The sequence below is a fragment of the Telopea speciosissima genome, chromosome 10 (genome assembly GCF_018873765.1).
Source record: "Telopea speciosissima isolate NSW1024214 ecotype Mountain lineage chromosome 10, Tspe_v1, whole genome shotgun sequence".
Taxonomy (NCBI): Eukaryota; Viridiplantae; Streptophyta; class Magnoliopsida; order Proteales; family Proteaceae; genus Telopea; species Telopea speciosissima.
In genome coordinates this window covers 56,766,249-56,793,589 of record NC_057925.1, presented here as the reverse complement: position 1 = coordinate 56,793,589, position 27,341 = coordinate 56,766,249, and the positions used below count along the sequence as shown (strand labels likewise).

At 39.5% G+C, this 27,341-nt stretch overlaps 3 protein-coding genes across 6 annotated transcripts in view; all 3 read right to left on the bottom strand.

Moving 5' to 3' along the window:
• The window catches only part of LOC122641987 (probable NAD kinase 1), a 44,437-nt gene extending 30,481 nt beyond the window's left edge, over positions 1–13,956 (bottom strand). For 2 of the 4 annotated variants that reach the window (XR_006330001.1, XM_043835354.1), the window contains exons 1-4: positions 13,834–13,956; positions 12,856–13,009; positions 6,600–6,719; positions 5,770–5,969 (exon numbers count right to left, since the gene is read on the bottom strand). Coding sequence is in view for 3 of the 4 variants with exons in the window: in XM_043835354.1 (XP_043691289.1) it covers positions 5,770–5,969; positions 6,600–6,719; positions 12,856–13,009; positions 13,834–13,866 (507 nt within the window). In the remaining variant the exon portion in view is untranslated. The remainder of the gene's footprint in view (positions 1–5,769; positions 5,970–6,599; positions 6,720–12,855; positions 13,010–13,833) is intronic. The other 2 variants (XM_043835355.1, XM_043835356.1) reach the window with 2 other exon arrangements.
• A 3,670-nt stretch (positions 13,957–17,626) lies between these two features.
• LOC122643066 (EG45-like domain containing protein) lies at positions 17,627–19,744 on the bottom strand. Its single transcript, XM_043836700.1, has 3 exons — positions 19,583–19,744; positions 18,290–18,566; positions 17,627–17,825 (listed from the first exon to the last, which is right to left on the bottom strand). Exons 1-3 carry the CDS (start codon positions 19,689–19,691, stop codon positions 17,819–17,821), a joined length of 393 nt encoding a protein of 130 aa, XP_043692635.1. The 5' UTR covers positions 19,692–19,744; the 3' UTR covers positions 17,627–17,818.
• A 4,322-nt stretch (positions 19,745–24,066) lies between these two features.
• LOC122642873 (EG45-like domain containing protein) lies at positions 24,067–26,254 on the bottom strand. The gene is made up of 3 exons (XM_043836478.1): positions 26,042–26,254; positions 24,741–25,017; positions 24,067–24,266 (listed from the first exon to the last, which is right to left on the bottom strand). Exons 1-3 carry the CDS (start codon positions 26,148–26,150, stop codon positions 24,260–24,262), a joined length of 393 nt encoding a protein of 130 aa, XP_043692413.1. The 5' UTR covers positions 26,151–26,254; the 3' UTR covers positions 24,067–24,259.
• Positions 26,255–27,341: the final 1,087 nt, after the last annotated feature.

Sequence of the window (27,341 nt, the reverse complement as noted above, 5' to 3'; positions counted from 1 at the left end):
TCTCTCGGCCTGGGTTTACACCTTGGAATGGACCATTAGAATCACCTATGGGTGCTTATTTTGCCTCACATGATCCTCCTTGCTGATTGAAGGACCTGTTGGCACACAACCTTCATTCGTGGGGTCCCATTTTCTGCTCAGGTAAAACCAAGAATGCTGTCTTCTATCTTACTTGCATTTGGAATGCAATAAGTTCCTTCCTTGGTTGAGAAATGAGTATGAACAGCTTGGTATGAAGCATTTGAGCTTGTTTCAGTTGATGTTACTCCTTGGAGAGTGTTAGGGATAAGCTTTTTTGTCAAGGTTTTACTCGTTTCTCTCTTGTTGAAATCTGGTTATTGTGTTGGGTTCCATATTTGGGTTGAGTGTGTACTCCCCACTTGTCTTTGGTATTCTTGTTTATGGTCAAGTGTTGTTTCCCTGACAATATGGTTGATTCGGATACATTTGGGCTTGGTTCGGCTGATTCACAGCCCACTCTAATATCAACAGCTCCTCAGTTTGTTTATGAGAACCCACACCCACAGATTTCCATCGTGAAGCTTGATAGCACTAATTACTTGGACTGATCACATTCAGTGAAGCTTTCCCTTAGGAGCAAAGGGACGCTTGGGTATATTATAGGTGCTATTAAAGCCCTAGAGGCTGGCTCTCCTGCTTATGAGAAATAGGAGACCGAAAATTCTACAGTTATGACATGGCTAATCTTCTCCATGAAGACCGAGATTGGGAGAAGGTTTATGTGAAAAGAAACTAGCAAGGCAATTTGGGACAGTGTCTCCCAGACATTTGACAGAGTGGGTGACTCTGCCAAGGTCTATCAACTTCACCAAAAAATTATTGGAATGAGGCAGAGTAACAAGACCATTTCTAAGCACTACAGTGCTTATATTAGCCTTTTGGAGGAGTATGACCACTACAGGGATCTTCAACTGACCAACCCAGAGGATGAAGCAAAGGTGTATCATTCTTTTGAAAAGGAGCATGTCTTTATTCTACTTGGTGGTCTCAACCCTGATTATGAACCAATCAGGCTCCAGATATTAGGCCGGACTCCTCTTCCATCTCTTGATGAGGTTTGTAGCTACTTACAGAGTCAGGAGACTCGGCGTGTTGCTATGGAACCAGCACCAACATCATCTCTTGAGAGGTTAGCTCTCAATTCTAGCTCTTTCCGGGACACCCATGGAGGTGGTAGAGGCCAAGGGCCTAACCGTGGGGAAGACAAAGCAGTGGAGACAGGTGGTACTAGTGGAGTTGATAGAGATAGGTTTAGATGTCATCATTGTGGGAGATCTGGACATACCAAGGATCGATGTTGGACTCTTCATGGTCGTCCTCCTGGTACACAAGGTGGTGCTACCGTGCTAGTGGTACTCGTGGTGGCCGTAGAGGGGGAGCTCGAGCACACTCTGTGATGACTGAGGCAGATGCTAGGGAGTTCCCACCTAGTACACATGATGACTCCACTTTGGTAGATGCAGTGGTTCACAGGGTCATGTCACAGCTGAGCACATCTCCCACACCTATAGTGGCCAGCTCATTTTCATCCTCCGCTTTGCAGGTCTCCACCTCCGCTTCTACTGCAGCCTAGTCTTGGGTTATTGACTCTGGTGCTACTAACCACATGACTGGTATGTCCCATTATTATGATTCCTATACCATTTGTTCTGGTAAGGATAAGGTTAGGGTAGCTAATGGCTCCATTTCCTCCATCTTTAGTAAGGGCAGCATCCCTGTTACATCATCCATTTCTCTTACTTTCGTCCTTCATGTACCTAACCTTACTCTTAACCTTTTATCTGTGAGTCATTTGACTAAATCCCTGAACAGTTGTGTCACCTTTTTTCCTTCTCATTGTCTTTTTCAAGATTTGGTGACGAAGAGGATTATTGGCAATGGTCGTGAGGCACAAGGCCTTTATCTTTTTTAACCTTTTTTACCCACAACTCAGTCCTATATGTGTGGACATAATGATAGTAGTTCTTTGGATTCTGTTATGTTATGGCATCGTCGTCTTGGTCATCCATATTTTGTTGTAATGAGGAAACAATTACCTCACTTATTTTCTTCTATTGCTTCTTCTCATGTTTGTCAATGTGAACCATATATGTTTGCCAAACACTGTCGTTCATCTTATCCATATCATGGTAATAGATCTGCTTCTCATTTCCATATTGTGCATACTGATGTCTGGGGCCCTTCCCCTACTACCTCTTTTGGCTATTGTTACTTTGTTTCATTTGTTGATGATTTTTCTCGTACTACTTGGACTGTTCTTATGAAACATAAAAGTGATGTCTGTGCTGCATTTCAGAATTTTTATCAGATGATTCTAACTCAGTTTGATAGTAGAATCAAAATTGTTCGGTTTGATAAAGGTGGGGAATACATGTTTGGTGGCCTCCAAACATACTTTGCTATTAATGGCATCATCCATCAACTAGCGTATGTTGACACACCTCAACAAAATGGGGTTGCTGAGAGGAAAAATCCTTATTTATTAGAGGTCACCCACAGTCTCTTGTCTCTCTTGTTTGGCATGCATGTTCCCAAGACCTTCTGGTCTGAAGCTCTTCTTATTGCTTCCTTTCTCATAAATCGTATGAGAATGGTTGAAAGGTACAAGGCAAGATTGGTGGATCAGATGGGTCTACACAGTCAAGTATCAATTTGATGGCACAGTTGAAAGGTACAAGGCAAGATTGGTGGCCAAGGGGTACAGTCAAGTCTATGGAAATGATTATCAGGAAACATTTGCTCCTGTGGCTAAGCATAACTCTATCCGAGTCCTATTATCATTGGCAACCAATAAAGATAGGCCACTATATCAGTTAGATGTGAAGAATGCCTTCCTTCATGGTGACTTGGAAGAAGTGTTCAAAATGCCTTCAGCTGAAGGGAAAGTGTGTCTTCTCAAGAAGGCATTGTATGGTTTCAAACAGTCACCAAAGGCATGGTTTAAGCGCTTCCGGCAGGCTATTTTGCAGAATGGATATTCCCAAGCCAAGCTGACCACACTCTCTTTACCAAGCGGGGCAATGGTACCATCACAGCCCTTATTGTTTATGTTGCTGATAATGTGATCACTGGAGATGACACAACTGAGATAGATAAACTGAAGACTTACTTAGCTCAACAGTTTGAAATCAAAGATTTGGGTCACTTGAATTATTTCTTAGGAATTGAAGTATCAAGGTCCAAGAGAAGAATCAACATATGTCAACAAAAGTTTGTTCGTGATTTGTTGACAGAGACAGGGATGTTAGGCTGCAAACCAGCAAATTCTCCTATTGAGCAGAACCACAAACTAGGAGAAGATTGTGGTCCCTCCCTTTTTTATGCGGGAAAGTACCAGAGGCTAGTGGGGAAGCTTATCTATCTTTCTATGACTTGCCCAGATATTTCCTATGCGATGGGAGTGGTAAGTCAATGTATGCATGCCCCCAAGAGTGGCTACTTGGATGTCGTGTATCGTATTCTCAGATATTTGAAGTCCTCTCCAAGAAAAGGACTATTGTATGCCAAGCACAACCACTTGGGAGTGGAAGGTTTCACTGATGCAGATTGGGCTGGATCCATCACAGACAGGAGATCTACCTCCAGATATTGTACTTTTGTGGGAGGTGACTTAGTCACATGGAGAAGCAAGAAACAGCCTGTTGTAGCCAGATCCAATGCAGAAGCCGAATTTAGAGCTATGGCTCATGGAGTGTGTGAACTCATATGGCTGAAAAGACTGGTTCAAGAATTGGGGTTTGACACTGAAGGTCCTATGGGACTTACTGTGATAACAAGGTAGCCATCAGTAATGCTCACAATCCAGTGCAACATGACAGAACAAAGCACATTGAAGTGGATCAACACTTCATCAAGGAGAAGATTGACTCCGGCTGCATTTGTACCCCTTTCGTGAAGACTGGTGATCAACTGGTGAACATCTTCACCAAGGGGCTTATTTCTCTTCAGTTTAGTACCCTCTTATGCAAGCTGGGAGTGCACGATATTTATTCTCCAGCTTGAGGGGGAGTGTTAGAGTTGTTAGAAGTTATGTATTGACGGTAGTTTAGGCACTAGCCTTTTGTCTGATTGCCTTATTATGTATTTTCTCCTTCCCTCTTGTCTTCTTCTTCCTCTCCTCTCTTCCTCTTCCTTCTTCAACCGCTCTCCCTTCTCTTTCTAGTATTCCTAACTTAAAATCCAACTATTCATTCCTTCACCTAGTCTGGTTAGGAGTAGGTCTTCGAACATTATAAATAAAGTAAATTCGTGGGAAGGGTTTTCTCACCACTGAATTTTGAAAACTCTCTCAAGCTGCTCTGCAAATTTGTCTTCTCCATTGAAGATTGTCGTGTGTTGGATCAAGGCTGGTGGGATTGGTGTTTGATCCAATCGACACCTTGTAGTGTGAAGCCAGGGTGGTTCCTTTGAAGATCTACTTCAAGTTCTGATTTTTATTCAAGTTCTTACAATCAGACAAGCTGCTGCCAAGGAAATCCTGCAACAACAGTGAGTTTGAATCATCCCCATCCCCAACAATTCTTCTTCTAATCCTCTCACAGCCAAACCTAAGACTCCCCCTTTTGTTTTTCAATTTTCCCACAACCCAAATACTGTCCAGACCATTCCAGCCATCCACAAAACCCCATCTTTGGATTCCCTTTGGAGAACTCGATCCAAGTTGCAGCTCCTTCCTTCACTAAAACCCTAGCAGACCCCATCTCCATTAATTTCCCAAAATCCTAAACATCATCCAGCCTTATCTAACCATCAATTCTGTCCCATATTTGGATCGAGCACTCTCCTCCCTCAATAGCAAACTCGATCCTAGCTGCTCCTTCATCTGACCATCCTAAACCCTAGATTCCATCAACTTCCTATTTTCAAAAACCCAATGCACCTTGCTGCCAATTCATTCCAGCACACTTCCCTCCATTAAAACCTAATGTAACCTTCACTGGAAGACTCCCCTACATCAACTTACCCTATCCCTACCATCAAACCCTAGGTCCTATTAAACCTTAACCCTGATTTGACCAAAATACCTACTTTTTACCTACCCGATTTACTGTTCATAGCAAATCCTGGTTGTTTAGATCCTAGTTTGACTTTTCAAACCTAGGACTACATTACGTATGTAATATATACCATTGGCAATACCGTTGTTACTAAAAGAATGGTGGCTTTCACCATATCTCCAAGTATTAATATATTTGAAGTATTTAATGAATTATATCTTACGAAAAAAGGAGGTCATATTATGTACGGAAGGAAGATTGGAAATTTTTAATGGCTAACAATTTCAGGGAATTTGCAGAATTCCACCTATTTCCAATGCTTATGTAGTGCAGCAATTAATTAAGCCTGTTAAATTTTCAATTCCTCAGAACCAATAATTTCCTCACAACTGTCATACTAATGTTACATCAGCCATGGACAGGTACTCAAAATGAGACAAAAGAGATCATAAGAATGGGTAAAACCCTATTTTAGAACAGTACTAAAAGGATGCAACTCAAGAATACTCATGAAGTGGCCAGGTAAGATACTGGCAATACATTCACATTTAAAGGTCAAGCGTAATTGTAATTGCAGATCAACCAATATCTGTAACTTAGGAATGCTACATTGGGATACACAAAGAAACCAACTACTTTGACAATTATGGGCCTATGGCATTGATTTTTTTTTTTTTTTTTTTTTGGGGGGGGGGGGGGGAAGGAGGTAATAAATCATAGATGCATGAAAAGGAGGATAAACAACTGCTACCTTTTTTGCAATCTTATTATGAACCACCATGGGATTGGATTCTGCCTCTCCATCCTTAAGAACCTCATGAGAGCAAATTCCATGTTTTCCGCAACATCTTTCAGATTGATCATTAGCTAGACTTGTCATATCTTTTTGATCGGATATTCTCCCTGGATTCTCACTCGTAATATCACAATGACCACCCCTAGATGACAGTTCTGCAATACAACAAGATGCACTAATAAAGTCAAAGGAAAATATTTAACCATTTAGGTGAGAAGATGGGAGTGCCAAGAGAAAAAAACTTTTCTAAATGCTTGAGATAAACAACGAACTCAGTTTATAAGATTTACAGTGAGTTTGATATTCATAATTGAAAACAAGATCAAGCAAATCTGGAAAAAGCTTGTCCAATTTTCCAGAAATAACTACAATGTTGCCTTATGATGCTTAGGAATAGGAATCTTAGAAGTAACCTGCCCACATACCCAATTATCGAAGAAATCAACTAATCCCACCTGGCTTATTCTGGAACTAGGTTGGCCATTTTTCAATCCGATCCAACTCATCACTATCCCTATAAACATTGACCATAGTTCACTCCAATTGACTACAGTAAGGAATGAATTGAATCACACTATAATACTTTACTATATACCCTACAAAATACCCATAAAACTGTAATTACAAATCTTATCATGTTGACATGGGCATAAGCTGTTTAATGAAACAGTAATTTGTTCTCCTTCGAGAGAAGCATATACACAAGTATCCATACATTTCAAGGTCCATATACAGGAAAATAGGTCTGAAAGGAAAGAAAGCATGTTATTTGAACATTGGCTAACCTTCATGCTCCTTCCGCAAATTCCGTGCCCTTTCCAATTCATATTTACGTTGCCATTCAGCTGCCTCAGCTTGGGCAGAAGCCTTTCCTTCAGCTACTCGTCGCAATGCCTTCGCAATAGCTAATAATGAATACAAAAAATGCAATCATTAATTTTAGTACCAGACATTAGACTAGTATAGAAATCAACAGAACAGAAACGGGAACCCACTACATCAGGAATGTTTGAAGAAAGTTTTAAGATATAAGAGAACTTCTTTGGTTTCAGCATGCCATCTAAAACATTGATCACAGGTAATGGTGATATGTAGTATTCCAAGAAAAAAAATAGATGTATATGATAATGATTTACTTATCAAATAAAATTATTTGCAGCAAATAGGGTGGGGGGGAAAGCATAGTACTGTTAGAGTTCATGTAATTTCATGTAACAAGGGTACTTTGGGTACTGGGCTATTTATGATGTAATGTGTTTTTCCTTTTTACCTTTTACCTCCCTTAGCTATCTTATATTAGCATGGGGGTAAGGATGAATTTTCCTTGTAGTTAAGTGAATCAATATAGAGGAGAGATGAAACATACTCTCAAACAATATTCTACCGCCACCTCTCTCTCCTCTTCTTCTTATCGCATCTCCTCTCTTGTTCTCTTGCAACCTTTGGATTCCAACTTGGTATCAGAGCTCACGGTTTTGGTTTGAGAGTCGCACTACAAGTTCTCCCCTCTGTTTCCTCTTCCAAGGAAGAGGCCATTATGTGAAAATTTTGAATAAATCATGAGATGGGCTTGGATGAACATTATAGAAGCACCATACGAAGGTCTCATGTGAAGATGTGGTGTTTGGAGCTCAAATCGACAAAGACCAACTCACCTAAAGTTACCGCTAGCTTTTTTGTCTGTGTTTCTCTCTCTCCTTCATCCGGTACTGTTTGGAGCTGGGATAGGGCCCATTTGAATCGCCCAGGGGTCCCCTCAAATTCCCCTATGGTCTTGGTTAGTGAAGAAATGAGTTGTTGGAGCAATACTCATTTCCCTTTGGTTTGACAGGTACTGCCAGCACAGAGCATTCCTCCTTTTTTGTTCTTGAAATGTTGTAAATGATGCTTTTGGTTGCTTTAGGTTGGGAACTATGTTGTCTGGATCTCTTGAGTCATTATGAGATGATGCTACACCTTGAAGAGTGTATTTGAGTTGGATTTCTTTGAGTTGTATGTTTGTTGTTGTTGCTAGATTTTTTTTCCGAGTACTAGGAAGGAGTATCTGGGTAGAGTGTGTACTCCCCATTTGGTTGTGTTCCTACATCATGCCAGAAGTTAGTGGACCTATGGAAGCTTCGGCTAGTGGTTCAAGTGGTTCCCATCCTACTCAAGTTGTCTTTGAGAATCCCAACCCCCATATTTCCATTGTCAAGTTGGACAATACCAACTACTTAGACTGGGCTCATTCTGTGAAGTTGTCCTTGCGAAGTAGGGGGAAGCTAGGGTAAATTACAAGTACCATTCAGGCTCCTAACTTTAGTGATCCAGCGAAGATAAGGCGGGTTTACCAGTGTTTTGGTTTTAGTTGCTTTTTCCTGTTGGGGTTTGGGGTTCTGATTTGTTGGAAAGGCTTGAGTGGTGAGAGTCTCTAATTGTTTTCCTTGGGTAGGGGTAAGGCGGGATATGTCCCCCCCCCCCCTTGTATCTTGCTTATATTGTTTTCTATGTTTAATAAAGCTTTAGGGGCTTCCCCGGGTCCCAAATAATATTCAAGTTAAAAAAAAAAAAAAAAAAACTTTACTGATCCAGCGTATCAGAAATGGAATACCGAAAACTCCACCATTATGACTTGGTTGATTTTCTCTATGAAACCTGAGATTGGTAGGAGGTTCATGAGAAAGGAGACTGCCAAGGATATTTGGGATAGTATCTCTACGACCTTAGACCGAGTAGGTGACTCAACTAAGGTTTATCAACTCCTCTAGAAGATCATCACAATGAAGCAGGGAGACGGGGCAATTTTTAAATGTTATAACATTGTTATTAGTCTCTGGGAGGAGTATAACCATTATAGGGATCTCCAACTATCCAATCCAGAGGATGAAGCAAAGGTACACCGAACTCTTGAGAAGGAGCGTGTCCTAATACTCCTTGGTGGGCTGAACTCGGAATACGAACCATCTGGGTACAAATTTTGGGCCAGTCTCCTCTTCCCTCCTTAGATGAAGTCTGGAGCTACTCGCAAAGTGAGGAGACCCAACAAGTGGCCATGGAAACTACACCATCTCTTGAGCGGTCTGCTCTTACTTCTAACTCCCACAGAGATTGGTGTGGTGGAGGAAGAGGTCAAGGGTGGAAATCTGGGCACACTAGACAGCGGTGTTGGGTGCTTCATGGCCATCCCCCTGGTATGCGTGGTGGCAAGAGAAGGGGAGCCAACGGTTAGACCCTAAAATATTTCAGGCAACCAATGGTTTAGATGTAAAGATGTATCCAACCTTCAGTTGCAGAAAAAAGGGCATACCAGGGGAGACGCAAGTTTTAGTTGTCTCTAAAATATGTTATGAACAACAACAGCAGGATATAAAATGATAATGGGCTGCCTGGGATTCAAACGTGGAACTAGTCGGATGGAGTAGATAATTTCCTTGTTGAAATAAGGAAAAAATCCCTCCCCAAACCATGCTTGCATTTTTCATTGCACACGGCTTCAACAGCGCCCTTTGTATATATCAATCTTCATCATCATAAGAAACCTAGTTTTTCATATTCTATCAACTAGGATTTCACAGAAACCAAAACAGCATAGGTTGTTGCACACCAAAACAGAAGAAAGCCCTCACAAAAAGGATTGCACCTGCTGGTTGTTCAAAGCTCTGATACCATGTGATAACAGCTTATCCCAAAAGCTCAGACTGTTAAGTAAGGGTCACAATAATGGACATCAATAACAACACTCCCCTCAAGCTGGAACATAAAACTCACCCATCCCCAGCTTGGAACAATATTGAAAAAAAAATACACTTTTAAACAAGGTTTTGGTAAACATATCGCCAAGTTATTGAGCAGAGCTTCCAAATGGAGTGGAGATAACCTTCCTCATCACAGCATCTCGCACAAAATGAACATAAGTTAGGTTACAAGGCGTAGGGGAACAACAACACACAACACAAACCCCTCGTACATACTAAGGATCAAACACCTGAACTCCTGGCTCTGATACTATGTGACAGTTTCAGATCTAGATCAACCAGCTAGAAGAAGAAAGAAAAGGAGGAGGAAACAAGAGACAGGAGAAGAAGAGAAAATACAGAGCTGTGGTACCGATTAGAGAGAACAGCCAGTACCTACAACCGGTAGCAGTAACCTCGTATTGATAATAATAAAATTTGAATATTTACAACTATACCCCTAACTTATGTGATACACATAAGACCCTAAGGAACATAAGTTATTCCAGAAATACCCCGTGGGCATTTAACTCTTAAGATGGTCAATTTTATATTATTTGGTGTCTAGGTCCAAAGAGACTAAAAACCTGCACACAAAACGTAAGCCCATGTTTGACTCTATAAACTTGGAATCAAGTTGCTACTTCTTCATCCAAGTTCAGATGAAAACTGTAAAGGGGAATCAATGTACATCCTCCTGTTGTATTTGTATGCTGTTCTCTTTTTTTCACAAGTCAAAGAAGCTTATGTAAGTTTGAGCATACACATAAGTTTCTCTACTTTGAACAACCGGTCACTTTTAATAGTAAATGCGATAACTTAGGAACCCAGGTGTGGTTTCCTAGGAAATACAAATTCTTCATTTATCATTGGTCTCCGTAATTTCAGTAACACCTACAAAAAACCTCTGCTATTCTAGAGAATTTCAACTAATACATACAGCCAAATTCAAGTTTCCGTTACCTTAACTCTAGCCAACCCAATTCCCATTCCCATCATTAACCAATCCAAATCCGCCAAGCAAATTACCGAAACTTATCCAACACCATAGAAACCTAATAAAGCCAGCCACCTAATTATAGCTTCCACACATGCCATTTTGGGCATTCTGCAAAACTTTATTCTGGACCGTAGTTTTTCTATTGAAATCCTAATTACCTGCTTGCTTTTGTGACCTGCTACATTCCAAATTTAAACCAATTTGTTCAGGCCCTTAACCTCATCCAAGGTCTCTTTATTTAATCTCCATAATCCTCTCAAATGATGTCCAAGTCACATTTGTGTGCATGCATGTGTGAGTGTGTATGCTTGGATATTTTCCCCTCGTATGAATCACTTTTCTGGAACCTTGCAATTAAGGATGTCAAGGCGTTATCTGACTATTGAAAAATCAACAGTTATCTAATGAGCATTAGGAATCACTTCAAGTCATATTAGACCAACACAGTCGATTGAGCATATGCTTGAATAAAGGGATTTAGTTGGGCAATGGCAAAGTTTGACTTCAAGGAATATGGTGTAGACTAAACAATATATTAAACTGCATAGCAAATCATTGGCCACATGAGTTTATTGCCAAAGGTATCATCATCTTGCTTGAAGAAAGTAATAGGTTTTGGAAATTGGGCCTTACAAGAGCTTTCTAGGACTGAAGACACATCCTAGATGGGGAGCTCATCACTGACAGTGTGGACTCTGTGATTCAGGAAGAGCAAGCCACAATAATTTTCATGAACAACTTAAAAAACGCGTATGATCATGTAGAATATAATTCCTTGGACAATTCTATGGTCTATGTATTTTGAAAATAAAGGAAACGGAATATGGCTTGGATTTCTGTAGCATCCTTCCTATCCTTATCAATTGACCTTCAAGAAAATTTTCAGAGCACAAGGCAATCCTTTCCCCCTTAACTTTTTTTTCTGTGGAAAACCTTTCAATAAAGATTAGTATGACTGCGTTAGGGGAACAAATGAGGATGATAGGAATGAGGAAGAAGAAAGGAGCCCCAGTTGTCCCACGTTTGTAACACATGTTATGTCCTTGCATTCTTGGGGACAATGGGAACCAAGCCATAGTTGTCAAGGCATCTCCTTGGTCGCCTTGGTCTCCTAGGTGGACGCCTAGGCGGTGGAGCAGCCTTGTGCCAAGGGTAGGATCGAGCTGGGTCAAGGAGAAAGAAGAACACTCAATCACAAGATTGGAACTCGCAAGCTCCTCTGAAACTCTCCAATGGAGGTCAAATTCAATATCATTCGAAATCTGCCTTTTCTTATTACAGTAGATACTTTTATAGGATTCCCAAAGCCCAGTCTCAATCTCTAAGCCTAAGATTGAGTTTTACTAAAATAAGAACATACTAAATAAAACATAGCATATTAGGTAAAAACTAATTAAGGATAGGATTCGAAGGCAATCAACTGCAAATCAGCTTATCAGCCAACCAATCCTTGATTGCAATCAACACCAAATCAGCCAATCAAGCCTTGATTGCAATCAACACCAAATCAGCCAATCAATCCTTCATTCCAATCAATACCAAATCAGCCAATCAAGCCTTGATTGCAATCAACACCAAATCAGCCAATCAAGCATTGATTGCAATCAATATCAAATCAGCCAATCAATCCTTGATTGCAATCAATACCAAATCAGCCAAGCAAGGATCCTTGATTGCAGTCAGAATTTAATTAGCCATGTTGCTCTTATTCTCTCATATTTTCTAAGGATCTTTGGGTGGTTGAGCTGGACTTCCACGTCCTCCACTGCTGCCTCTATGCCTGCATCAGGCGGGCACCTTGTTGGTGTCGCCATAGGTCCAGGCCCCCCTCCAACAGCTTGGATCGCCTAGATGCCGTGACAACTATGGACCAAACAGCATACTTCGAGCTGATCTTGAGGGAAAGTATGCCCCATTGCTATAGACCATCAGTCCACACTCAGATGACTGTTAAACAGCTAGCCATAGTCTTCACACATCTATGTGCACTGTGCAAACCTTGATGTATATCATTATAAAAGAAGAAATTGTGAGAATTAGAAACTAAAGATGTAGAATCATCCAACATAAGCAGCTTGCAAATTATTGTATCACCAACTTGACTAAAATTATCCATATAAGGGGTTAAATAGACATGTCACTCTGAGTCCGTGACAATTGCAGAAGCCAAACCCTTATTATTCTGTAATGAAATTAAGGTGAAACTATAAGACATTTCCGCTCCGGTCTCATCTAATTGCCTGGTTTGTGGAGAATATAGATATGACAGTGTGTTAAGTTCAGACTGAAAAGGTATGCAATATTTCAAGGATTCAAAGATTATCTTACTTCTCAATTCCTCAGAGAACTCAATAAGATGTTCATCAACGCCATTGACAGGCTGTTGTTGGAAGAACCCCTTCACTACCTTCTCTGAATCCAAGAGAGAAACTGAATCCATATAACCATTCTGTGTCTGCGAGCATGTAGGACTGGAATTCCTCTGATAAGAGAAAGCAGCAGTTAAAAAATGGCAATAATATAAGTTACTTACAGAAAATAAATAAGTAACGAACTACTACATTATCTTTATATTTTGGAGCGTCAATTCTAAAATTGTCAACACTACACAAGTTTGAATACAAAAACTTCTTAGATTGGATTAGAAAACGGGGTATGATATTGGAAGTCAAAGTGATCTCAGAATAAAATCCAAAAGTAGTAATAGGAAGTCTTATCAGCAAACCTACAAATCATAGATTCAAATACTTGAACAATGCACAAATTGCTTCAAATCAGAGCCAGGTTTTCCCGTGCAACAATTAGATTCTATATGTTATTGCCATAATTCCTTTCAATCAGAGAAGACATGTTCAAACACATTTCAATCTCCCATGCCACTCAATAAAAAAAATGCATAATTCAAATCTCTCAAATTCAACTGTCAGAATACTCAAGATAATGCGAACTCACAAATTGTGAAAATTAGTATCTCTTCAATTGTAAAATTTTAAAGCAAAAACCAACTGATAGCAACAAATTATAGCTCCATAAAATCCAAATGAACACTTCTCCACCAGCTGAATTAATAAACCCAGAAAGCCCAATATTCTAAACAATTGAGAGAGACCATCGTATATAAATTAATCAATAACAATATGAGCTCTTTCAAACTTTTAACAACAGAATCAACAATTGTGAAGGCAACTAACCATTGAAAGTGCCAAAATTGAAACTAGAAATCCTTATTTTTAATTCAAACACTAACCGTAAACAGAGTTAATCATTTGAAATTAGATAGGTATAGACAGAAAAAGAGGCCCATACGTTCGAATTCGCAGTGAGCTCGCAAGGATACATGGTGAATTGAAAGAGAGATCCCAAGCCTTCAACCTGTGTCTCAGATTGCAGAGAGAGAAATTTGAGGGAACTTACGCTACCAAAATCGTCTCAGATATATATATGGAATACTTCTGCGGACGGTAATAAGGAAATTATTAACTCTTTTTTCTTTCATGGCTTTTTAAAATTCTTATATTACAGTATTACCCCTTAATTGGTCATTTTCACCTTTCTTTTTTCTTCATTTTTAAATTCACATTTTATATACATAATAAAATCATTTAACTTCCTACCAAAAAAAAAGATCATTTAACTACGTATTACATACCAAATTAGTAAACTAATTATTAAAATATTAAATTTTAGTACGTAAACAAAATCAATACATAGATATAAAATGTAAGGATGTCAATCAGTTCAGTTCTATTTTTAGGTTGGGTATTATTAGGTTCCTATTCGGTTTTCTGCATTCGATTTCATTCGGTTTGTATGTCATTGTAATTTGGTTTAACTTATCCTATTTTATTCGATTCTTACGAAATTTGGAAATATCTCGTATTGGTATTGAAGAAATAAAGTATGAGAGAGAAAACTAATAGAGATGCAAAATTGCACAAGAAAAGTACAGAAAATCAATAGTAAAAGACGAAGTGAAAACTGAAATCTTGGAACTCATGTTACACTTCATTTTGGTTCGATTTATATGGCTTACACTTCACTCGGGTTGATATCGATTCAAATAGATGGTTTTTAGCCTAAAATTGAAACTAAACCTGAGCCGAATCAAATGAAATTTTAATTTCCAAAATTAGATCCGAGCCGAGCCAAAAGATTATCTTCAATTTTGAATGGGTGGTTTCAAATTTGGTTCTAAATTGACACACTTAAGAAAATATGATATAAAATTGGTCAATTCACATCACATATATCAAATACTATACCTTATTAGATTGAGGGTGGTTAGAATGGAATATAGGCATTAAAGGGATATATATATCACAAAGAAATATGTATACATAGGTCATTTCAATAGGTATTTAGGAGATTAGATTTAATAGTAAAATGAAAATCACATTGAGGGATAATTAGGGTATTTAAAAAAATTAGGAACAACGACACGTGAAAGTTTGTTCATGGATAAAAATAGATTAAGTTTAGAGTACTAACAAAATTTTCCCAATAATAGAGGAAGGAATCGAGGTTGTTAAATAAAGTAATGAGACAAGAGAAGAAGTAGGGTTGGTGAGAGGGAGGATATTGGAATTAAAAATATATGTTTAATTTCTCCCATATATTTTATTCTTCATAAGGTCTTATATATTATTTGGGCTAGGGTTCTCCGAGCAAGCAGCTTAAAGGAACACATCAATGAGGTTGACAAAACATTTTTGTACATAAGAGGGCAGTGAGGTACCCTCCTATTGTCTCAAAGAACTTTTTCCTATATTTTCTCATTTTCAGGTAGTTATCCACGTAACAATAGAAAGTGATGTTTTAGAAAATCATAAAGATAAATAATTTGAGCCATTTTTTTTTATTTTTTATTTTTTAATCTAAACAATATGTTTCCACTCAAAGTAGAGAAAGTGCATAGTAATGCCTGGAGTATTGGTTCACATATATGGACATATATAATATGTGTGCCAATACAAAGGGGCATTTGATTGAATTAGACTCTAAACTCTGGCAAATGGCTAATCTACATCATGTGGTATAATATATAAAGGAAACATAACCATGCCTAACAATGTGGAGCCTACGTTCAGACACAAGGGGAGGCAAATTGACTGCCCCACCCCCATGTATGTTAAAATCCTGCCCTCACTGATGCTCCCACATGTGCTGTGTTTGGTTGTTGTGCTATTGTAGGGGCTACGTTTCCATGTAAAGAACCCTCTCCCAATAAATATATAACATTTGATAAAACAATAGTTGTCTTTTCAAAATAAATTAGGGGACCATTTTCATGCATTGCCGCATTGGCATTGACATAGGCATAGGCATAGGCACAACTGCGCATGAAATGATCGATGCACTCCTGGAAAGGATTAGGGCTGCGTCAGTCATTTTGTGCCATGGCTGTGAATGGCGCAGGTACTTGCTGCGTTGTAGCACCGATTAGCGTTCCTGTTTCCTTATTTCAATTTCAGTTGTTGATAGACTTCTTGGTTGGTGGGTGGGTGGATGGGTGGGGGGGTGGGGTCGTTTAGTTTAGGCCCACACCTTACGTAACAACTAAAGTCATGGGGACTGGTCAAGAAAGTCTGGCCGCCCAACTGAACACACAGAAAAAGTGTTTTTTATTTTTTTGATAATAACACAAAAAGGTGTCGGATACGCTTAACGGGAAAAGGGTAAGTTTGTAAATAGGTAGATATTTCTCATGGATTCATCAAAACACCATTGTGATGTACTCTCTCCTGAGTTCCCATTGGTGGCAGAACTTCCAAGTCCCAACTTTTTTTTTTTTTTGGTAAAACAAGTCCCAACTTAACTTTTGGGAGACGTTCAACATTCTCGCGCAAATCTCGTTAAAAGTATAGTCGCACCATTCAAGAATAACACAAGAGGAAATGACACCTGAACCTTCTACCCAAGAAAAAAAAAAAAAAAAAAGACACCTGAACCCAACTCAAGTTCATGTACGAGAATGGCTCAGCCATTCAGATGGAATCCACTCCGTGGGACCCACATGATATGGATTCCATTTGAACGGCTGTGAGCCGTTCTCGTATGTTAACGTACGTTGATCCTCCCTCTCCGATGCACCAACCCCTCCAACACAGATGTTATTTGCTTAATATACTTATATGAAACGTCATTATTCGTTAAGGGTTAGAGAATGTAAATTTTATAGTAGTATAGTAGAAATGTTGATATTCTAGTTATACATACGTGGAAATATAGAGAGAAATTGGAGAAGTTAGGAGAGAGGTGGGAATGAGTGGTTTCCATAACCAACTAACACATGTTTCTATTAGCCATCGTATTGGGCAGGGCCACACTACATTTTAAGGAACCCTTCTCCCATTCATTGTAGTGTGGGCGAGCCCTAGAGCAACCTTTTTTTTTTTTTGGGGGTAAAGGTCTTGGCGTAACGGTTAAGTTGCACTATTAATGCAACCATCAGATTGTGGATTCAAGAAATAGAAATAACCTCCCTACGAAGGGGAGGTACGCCTGCATACACTTGCCCCTCCCAGACTCAAGGTAGAGAAATTGCCAACTCATAATTTCAAAGAGGATTTATTTTAGATTTAAACAAATTGAGAATGGTTGGAGGGAAGAGCGGATCTCAAATATACCTAATTGAAAAGTCAAGGCTGCATTATTGGACCAAGTTGGTCTGGGACGGTAAAAGCCCATCCCATGCCTGTTTAAATAGTTCGGCTTAGACAAGGCCAAGGCCCAATTTTAGATCAAAATTCTTGGCCTTGAGAATCCTCTGTAAAATAGTTTGGATGGAGCAGTAGGAAGACCCACATGGACTTGAGCCTTGCTAAACAATTTCAGGTGAAGCGCAATTTTATCATGAATTAATTTTTCCAAACCAACCAACAGAAAGATCAGTTTGGCTCCATTTGGTTGCAAGAGAAGTGGGAGAAAGGAAATAGAAGTAAAAGGAAATATTTGAATTTCGTGTAAAATATATTTCACTTCCTAAGGAAGTATTAGCATTTCCCTTGCAATCAAACACCAAAAATGATTTTTCTATCACATATATTTGTATTCCCCCTGAAACCAAACGAAACCTTTATAATAAGCTAGATTAGAAAGATGATCAGAACATGCTAATAAGCTCTTTTATTTAGCTTCACTTAAAATTTCTTGCCTTTTCCCATAACCATCAACTATGGAACATGCCATTCTCCATGATACAAACTTTATTAGACATTAATAATTATTTGCTTTCATCTTAAACTATTAAAATTCATACGGAAGTCATCCTCTGCTAGAACAACTTCAAAGTTCAAACCCTGCAGCACATAAAGCAAAAGACATTCATCAAAATCTAAAAGTGCTAGTTAGATGGTGAAGATCAAGGTTTTAAAACCCGAAATCAAACACGAGATTACCTTCCATTGATTATGATTTGAATAGGTTGATTTTCTATTTATTTTTCGACTAAAAGAAGAAAAAATGGTTAAAAATTTAGATCTAAATACATTCATGGTCACTTCCAAAATGGATTTTGGAATCAGTCCCAAAAAAATCCTAGAATCGATCCTCATATGTGGAAATTTTCAACAATTCTAGGGTTTTGGTCCATGAATCGACTGTATTGAATCATCAGGGTGACCGTCGATTCTAATCTTAATCAGGCAATTCACCAATCCGATTCTTGATTTTTGAAACCTTGGTCATAGGTCACCAAATTGCACTAATTATAGTTTTTGCTAGAAAAAACCAAGGGGGGGGGGGGGGTGATGAGGATGCTTACTGGTTATATTCAACTTTGATTTTGCCAACTGTCAAATTACCAATCTGCCCAAAGGCATCTTCGGACAAATTGATGTCTCCCATGCAGTTGGCACAGTAATCAACAATCTTCACAGTGATGCTTCCGCTTCCACTCTTGCAAGGACGAGGACTATCGTTTGCAGCCCCTGTGCATCTCACTGAGTACTGTGTCCCGCAAGCAGCCCTATTATTCCATATGGCATCGCTTGCTCCAGCTATCATAACCCCATTGTCTTGGTTGCCATAGCATGCTGAGGCTATTAACACAAACACAAATGGAAAAGAGAGTTTCTCTTGTTTAGCACCAATAATACTAACCAAATGGTCATGGATCAAGGTATCAGTATCGTATTGATCATATATGTATTGTTGATATTTGATACCAGTACGAGATCAATACAAATCGGGAGTAAAAAGGACATATCCAATGGACAGGACTCCCGCTACTGTAGGGTCTAGTGAGGGATATATCTACCAAGCTTTATCCTCATTTTCTGTGGAGAGACTGTTTTCTTGTTAGAAACCATGACCACAAAGTTGTAATAGAACAACTTTATTGCGATGAGGTCCACCCTCTAATACACATCGGGAGTATCGGCCAAAAACTGATTTTTTTTAGCCCAATTCGCACCTATTGGTATATGACCACCTATACTTATAACCTTGCACTTTGTAGATTGGATGGAGTTGAAATTCTGGGAATTACTTCCCCACAGGCCCACTTTCACATGTGGAACGGTATAATAGAGTATAAAATTTAAGGGAGAATGTTCTCTGTGCCGTAGCACAGGCTACACCCAGGCACATGGGTTTGCCACTCAGGGAGGCAGGGTGGTCATTGCACCCACCCCCATGTGTCTGGGCGTAGTAGCCTGCACTGCAGAGAACAACACCCCAAAATTTAAAATATGAAAACATTTTTTTTTTGTGAAAAGAAATTGCAACTTTACATTTCCACGTGGAAAAAGTGAGTGCCAGAGAGGTTTTATTAAAGGATGAGAAAGAGCGAATTCATTAACTACAACTATGTTTGATATGCATTCTAGGTCAATTTCGCATTTTCGGATGATAAAAATAATAATTTTATCTTCTGAGAATGCAAAATCGACCTAGAATACTTACCAAACACAACCGTAACAAATTCACATGATGGATAGAGGCATCCATAAACGAGGAGTGAAAGAACATCAAACTAATTAAAAGAAGTCACTCTGAAAATGAGAAGTAAAAGAAGTGGAAACAGAAATAATTCTTGAGATCTTAATGAACTTACGAACATAAGGTCGTTGGTAGTAAGTAGCAGTTCCAGAAGCTGCCGATGCAGCTGAGGTGAGGGCAATCACCATGGCCATCACCATTAGAACACGAAGCTCCATACCCATCTCTGATAAGAATTAAGCTCTTTAACTATGACAGAACAGTCTTGTTTGTTATTGTGCCCAAGTGAAGAACTTCCATGCCCTTTTATAAGTAAAAAGAGAAGAGGAACCCCTTTCTTACGTTCATACTTGCCTGTTTTTTCATGGTCATTGTTCGCATTCATTGATCCAAATAATGTCAATTCGAATTGACAAGAAACTGAACAGTTATTAAAAGCAAAATTTCTTGTTTTTGCGTATAAAATGGATCAAACTTTAGAACGTTGTGGGTCTTCATTTGCACCGATTCTACTTTCTACATTGAAATAGTCCTCCAAGAGACAACACAAAGGACTTGATGACTGATCATGCCTACCAGCCTTGACATTCTCTCTCCCTCTCTTTCGTGGAGACCAGAGAATGATTTCACGTCAACGTCAACGGCTAAGGGAGTAATGGGGTGCCCTAATTTCCAGGATTGAGCTCCGGGACAATGTCCAATGCACATCATCTGGCTGGGGAGGCCTCGATCCACATGTCATTATATCGAGATGCGGGCGATGGTGTGAATTGAAGCCCCCCAGCCGCACGATGTGCGCTGGAGAGGAGCCGGATCCTAATTTCCACATCAACCTAGAATTTTGTCTTTCAACTACTGCAACGTATTACATTTTGTACCATATTCTGTTTGATATATAAAGGAAACATAACCATGCCTGACAATATAGTGCCTATGTTTAGACACAAAGGGAGGCAAATTGACTACCCAACCCCCGTGTATGTTAAAACTTAAAATCCTATCCTTGTTGATGCTCCAACACGTGCTGTGATTGACCGCTGTGCTATTGTAGGGACTATGTTTTCATGTAAAGAACCCTCTCCTATAAATTACTTGAACAACCCCTGTACTAAGCCCTAATTATTTAGTCTTTCCAATGTTTGAAACAATTAATCTAAACCCCCCCTGCAGTTTACCATTTCTTTCAAGTAACCCTGTCTGTTAGTCAGTCACTGTTACCATAGATTAAATATTTTGTAAATGCCTAAACTACCCTTAAAGGGTGCTGAAGTGACAGATTTACCCTCTTCTTCTGCTTCTTCCTGCAACCAAAACTAACCGGCAGCCATGGCTAACGGATCTTGAACATTTTTGCCGTTTCTGTTTTGGATTAAGATCTAACGGATCTTGGCATTAAAGCAAGGGAAGCCGTAGAAATTGCTTCCATGTTCTGTTTTTTTCCCCCTTTTTTCTATTTTCTTTCCACTTACGCTTGCAGGTGTGTCTTCTTCCCTGAATCATAAGTTTTGGCTTCTCTCAATTTTCTTATTTTTTTGTCCAACCAATGAAGAACACTATCCATTCCACCACACGAAGAAAATCAATCTTATGACCTTCAGGACCAATTAACTATGACATTAAATAACAAGCAGCATTCTTCATGTCAGGGTGTATGTATACATTTTACAACAGTTGTTCATCTGATCGTGATGAGTTGAATTGAGATAAAACCTAGGGTTTAAAAGACGGAACTGAAATCCCGATGCCGTAACCCTAAAAATTCAGTATGGATCAATTGATTTTAATCGGCCTCAGCGGATTCCAATCCTAATAGATCGAAATCAGATCCGCCTCCTAATAGGCCGATGATTCGTTCCCAATTCTTGAAACATTGCTCGAGCCCCAATTTGGATGATAGATTAAAGTATACACAAGAAGGCACAAAACCAATCCGGGAAAAGAGAAACCATTTACAAACCTCTCTCAAGATCATGAGGGTTTCAGAACCAAAGAATGCCAAGACATACCATTGAACCAATTAAGATATTAATCTGATTCGCTTCTTTAGCTGCGCTAAAGCCCAATCAAGAAATCAACGAGCAAAGAGATTCCTAATGGATCTTGAACGCGAAAATTGCACAAAAAAACTGAAAGAATAATCGGAAACTCTGCGCAAGAGCATGGTGCATCAGAACGACGAAGAACCAATTGGTAACTTCTGAAGACTAGAAAAGGTGAGTTCTTGAGGGACGATATGGTAAGAGGATAATTGATGGGTCGAAGTCATGAGTGAGTGAGCTGGAGATACGTTCAATGGCATCATCGGTGGGGATGAAGAAGGTTGCAGTGATGGGGAAGGTTGATGGATCTGGAACTGAGAGGACATCTGCCCAGCTTCTCAAATCGGTTGCTCTAATCAGAGCCTCAATGATGTTATGAAGCTATTCCACCGACATTTCTGGTGGGAATGGTGGAGATATGGTGGATGTTGTTGAGACGAGAGGGAGAGCAAGAACGGAGATGAGAAGGAAGACAAGGTAAATATTGTTTTCCATTTTTTCAGAAACAGACAGAAGTTGCAGAGCTTGATTGAGATATTTCTGAGCGGGAAAGAATTGGGAGACGAAAAGTTGCAGAGACTACTTTCATCTGTGTTCCTGGTGGAAGGAGGAGGAGGGTAAAATGGATATTTCCAGTTAAACACTAACAGCAGACTAACACCGTTAGGTTTCGGGGGTATCAAGTAATTGTCTCAAACATTGGTAATCGTAAATAATTAGACCATAGTACAGGGGGTGTCCAAATAATTTTCCCTATAATATTTGACAAAACAATAGTTGTCTTTTCAAAATAAATTAAGGGACCATTTTCATGCATTGCCGCATCAGCACCGCACAACTGTGCATGAAATGATCGATACAACCCTAGAAAGAACTAGGGCTGCGTCGATCATTTTGTGCACGGCTGTGATTAGCGCAGGTACATGCAATGTTGTAACACTGGTTAGCATTCTTTTTCCTTTATTTCAATGTCAATAGTTGATTACTTCTTGGTGAGGGGGGGAGTTTAGTTTAAGCCCACACCTTGCGTGGCAACTAAAGTCATGGAGACTGGCCAAGAAAGTCCGGCCGCCCAACTGAACACGCAGAAAAGGTGTCGGATACGCTTAACGGGAAAGGGGTAAGTTTGTAAATAGATAGATATTTCATTATTTCTCATGGATTCATCAAGACACCATTGTGATGTACTCTCTCCTGAGTTCCCATTGGTGGCAGCTACCAGTCTGAAGTCCCAACTTAACTTTTGGGGCATGAGGGCATCAATATATAAAAGTTGAGTGGCATCTTGAATCAATGGTTTGAATGACTCGTTCCTCACTGACTTTCTCTTGGCAAACGTTCAACATTCTCGTGCAAATCTCCTTAAAAGTATAGTCATTACATCATTCAAGAATAAGAGAAGAGATAATAACATCATTGGATTCTCTCCGACACAAATTTAGCTCGTCTCCAGGGAGCCCAGTACGTCTAGGATGCTGCCAGCGGTTGAGCTGTGTCGCATAAATCCTTAGGTGTGCATCGAGATGTGTGCGGTACAATTTAACCGCTGGATACCCCTGACAACACCCTAGGCGCTGGGCTCCCTGGAGACGATCCTGATCCGATGCACCAACCCCTCCCATGTTATGTGCATATTTATTTAGCCTCTGTTTGTTTCGATGTAAAATTTATTTTGAAAAATTTTATTTTGTAAATGTAAAATTTTAAATGTTGAAAAATTTTTCAATATTTTTTTTCGTCAATAAACAAACATTCAAACACTTTTCAAAGTGTAAAAATTTTACGCCGAAACATACAAAGGTTAAGTAAACAAATTGATAAGTTAACGCTGCATTATTGGATCAAGTTGGTCTAGGACAGTAAAAGCCCAGCCCATCCCATGCCTGTTTAAATAGTTCGGCTTAGACCAGGCCAAGGCCCAATTTAAGCTCAATTTCTTGGCCTTGAGAATCCTCCTAAAATAGTTTGGATGGAGCACTTGGAAGACCCACATGGACTTGAGGCTTGCTAAACAATTTCAGGTGAAGCCCAATTTTTTTTTTTGGAACTAGAGGTGTCTGGCCTTTGGCCGACTAATTCCCCCAGGGCTCATGCATGACCCTGCAACACACACAAATCGGGAGATACTAGGGGCCCCATGTTCACCAGGGAGTTTCCTCTCTGGCAGGTGGCCACAAGGGGGGAGGCGGAGTCGAATAGTGAAGCCCAATTTTATCATGAATTAATTTTTCTAAACCAGCCAACTGAAAGATTAGTTTGGCTCCGTTTGGTTGCAAGAGAAGTGGGAGAAAAGGAATGGAAAATAAATATTTCACTTCCTAAGGAAATATTAGCATGTCCCTTGCAATCAAAAGAAAAGGGGGTGGGTTTAGTCCCACATCGGGTGTGTGTGTGGTTTGTGTGATTACACTTCACTTGGTTGTTGTTTCATCAAAAAAAAAAAAAAAAAAAAAAAAAACAAAAATGATTTTCCCATAAAATATATTATATTTTTCAAAATTATATAGTATTTCCCTTGCATCCAAACAAAACCTTTATAACTAGACTAGATTAGAAAGACGATCAGAACATGCTAATATGCTCTTTTATTTAGCTTCACTTAAAATTTCTTGCTTTTTCCCATAACCATCAACCATGGAACATGCATACCGTTCTCCATGATACAAACTTTATTAGACATTAATAATTATTAGGTCTCATCATAAACTTAAAATTCATAGGGAAGTCATCCTCTGCTAGAACAACTTCAAAGTTCAAACCCTGCAGCACATAAAGCAAAAGACATTCATCAAAATCTGAAAGTACTAGTTAGATGGTGAAGATCAAGGTTTTAAAACCCGAAATCAAACACGAGATTGCCTTCCATTGATTATGATTTGAATCGGATCAGAATCGGTCAAGAATCAGCCAATGATTCATTCATTAATTTTCTGTTATTTTTTTTCAGACTAAAAGAAGTAAAAATGGTCGAAAATTTAGATCTATATACATTCATGGTCATTTCCAAAATGGATTTTGGAATCGGTCCTCAGATCTGAAAATTTCAACAATTGTAGGGTTCTATTCCATGAATCGACCATATTGAATCATCAAGGTGACCGTCGATTCTGATCTTAATCAGGCAATTCACCAATCCGATTCTCGATTTTTCAAACCTTGGTCATAGGTCACCAAATTGCAATAATTATAGTTTTTTTGTTAGAAAAAACCAAGGGGGGTGATGAGGATGCTTACTGGTTATATTGAACTTTGATTTTGCCAACAGTCAAATTACCAATCTTCCCAAAGGCATCTTGGGACAAATTGATGTCTCCCTGGCAGTTGGCACAGTAATCAACAATCTTCACAGTGATGCTTCCGCTTCCACTCTTGCAAGGACGAGGACTATCGTTTGCAGCCCCTGTGCATCTCACTGAGTACTTTCTTCCGCAAGCAGCCCTATTATTCCATATGGCATCGCTTGCTCCAGCTATCATAACCCCATTGTCTTGGTTGCCATAGCATGCTGAGGCTATTAAAACAAACACAAATGGAAAAGAGAGTTTCTCTTGTTTAGCACCAATAATACTAACCACATGGTCATGGATCAAGGTATCAGTATCGTATCGATCGTATATGTGTTGTCGATATCTGATATTAATACAATATCAATACAAATCGGGAGTAAAAAGGACGTATCTAATGCACAAGACTCTCGCTATTGTAGGGTCTAGCGAGGGATATATCTACCTAGCTTTATCCTCAGTTTGGAGAGACTGTTTTCTTGTTAGAAACAATGACCACCAAGTTGTAATAGAGCAACTTTATTGCATTGAGGTCCACCCTCTAATCCAGATCGGGAGTATCGGCTAAAAGCTGATTTTATTTATTTTTTATTTTAGTCCAATTCGCACCCAATACGGTCCAATCAGTAACGGTATATGACCACCTATACCTATAACCTTGCACGTGATAGATTGGATGGAGTTGAAATTCTGTGAATAACTTCCCCACAGGCCCACTTTCACATGTCAAGTGGAACGGTATAATTGAGTATAAAATTTAAGGGAGAATGTTCTCTGTGCCGCAGCACAGGCTGCGCCTAGGCACATGGGTCTGTCACTTAGGGGGGGCAGGGTGGTCATTGCACCCACTCCCATGTGCCTGGGCACAGCCTCGCTGCGGCACAGAGAATAGCGCCCCAAAATTTAAAATATGATTTGCGACTTCACATTTCCACGTGGAAAAAATTAGTGCCAGAGAGGGTTTATTAAAGGATGAGAAAAAGCAAATTCATTAACTACAACTATGTTTGATATGCATTCTAGGTCAATTTTGCATTTTCGGATGATAAAAATAATCGTTTTTATCGTCTGAGAATGCAAAATCGACCTAGAATACGTACCAAACACAGCCTTAACAAATCCACATGATGGATAGAGGCATCCATAATCTAGGAGTGAAAAAACATCAAACTAATTAAAAGAAGTCACTACGAAAATGAGACGTAAAAGAAATGGAAACAGAAATAATTCTTAAGATCTTAATAAACTTACGAACATAAGGTCGTTTGTAGTAAGTAGCAGTTCCAGAAGCTGCCGATGCAGCTGAGGTGAGGGCAATCACCATGGCCATCACCACTAGAACACGAAGCTCCATACCCATCTCTGCTAAGAATTAATCTCTTTAACTATGACAGAACAGTCTTGTTTGTTATTGTGCCCAAGTGAAGAACTTCCATGCCCTTTTATAAGTAAAAAGAGAAGAGGAACCCCTTCAAAATTTCTTTCTTTCTTATTGATATACCCATTCTCATTCCACCAATGACATAGTGACGCATGTCATCTCTCCGGATCTGGTCGGCACGACCTCCCTGAACCGTGGTTGAACAAGGTGGGCTGGTGTGAAATGTCAAATTGTGATGTCCAGGGCTGGTCCGATCTAAAGGATAGCTCGTACCTAGCCAATCCCAAAAACAGCTCGGTTGGATGTCGACCGAGCCTAGCATACTAGGTCTAACGAGGCATTGGAGAAAGAAAGATCACTTCACCCAGATCATGCTAAACATATGAGCTAGGGTCATGCATTCGACATGATCCTTGAGACAGGTGTCCACCCAAATAGGACTCCACCTCAACACTCCCTACATCGAAACAAGGGTCTATCATCGATGAAAGCCTATGACGGTCCGTGTCACAGAACCTATAAATAGCTAGGTATGTCACAGCTCAAAAGGGGGGACTGGAAGTTCAATCTTCTGAATTTCTCGAATTATCTGTGTGTGCGCGATCTGACTTAGACATCGGAGCTCAATCGGCTGGCCCAGACCGGCTAGCGTTGACTCGTGCATGTTATGTTGCAGGACGGCTCGTAACTTCGGATACTCAGCCTAGGTCGCGTATCAACACTTATGTTCATACTTGCCTTTTTTTTTCGTGATCAGTGTTCGTACGTATTCATTGATCCAAATAATTTCGAATTGACAAGAAACTGAACAGTTATTTAAAGCAAAATTTCTTGTTTTTGCGTATAAAATGGATCAAACTTTAGAACTTTGTGGCTCTTCATTTGCACCAATTCTACTTTCTACATTGAAATATACACAAACACTGAAGTCCTCCAAGAGACAACACAAAGGACTTGGATGACTGATCAATGTAGAATTTCTGATCATACCTACCAGCTTTGAGAATATCTCTCCCTCTCTTTAGTGGAGACCAAAGAATGACTTCTCGTCAACGGCTGAGGGAGTAATGGGGTGCCCTAATTTCCCCACCAACCTAGAATTTTGTCTTTCAACTACTGCAACGTGTTACCTTTTGTATCGTATTCTATTTGATTATTGGCGTAATTACT

Bases quoted from the DNA above. Each gene is read 5' to 3' on its own strand.
- LOC122642873 (XM_043836478.1), bottom strand. From the start codon at position 26,150: ATGGGTATGGAGCTTCGTGTTCTAGTGGTGATGGCCATGGTGATTGCC. The intron at 25,018-26,041 runs GTAAGTTTATTA...TTGTTTTAATAG, and splicing joins CTACAAACGACCTTATGTTC to CCTCAGCATGCTATGGCAAC.
- LOC122643066 (XM_043836700.1), bottom strand. From the start codon at position 19,691: ATGGGTATGGAGCTTCGTGTTCTAATGGTGATGGCCATGGTGATTGCC. The intron at 18,567-19,582 runs GTAAGTTCATTA...TTGTGTTAATAG, and splicing joins CTACCAACGACCTTATGTTC to CCTCAGCATGCTATGGCAAC.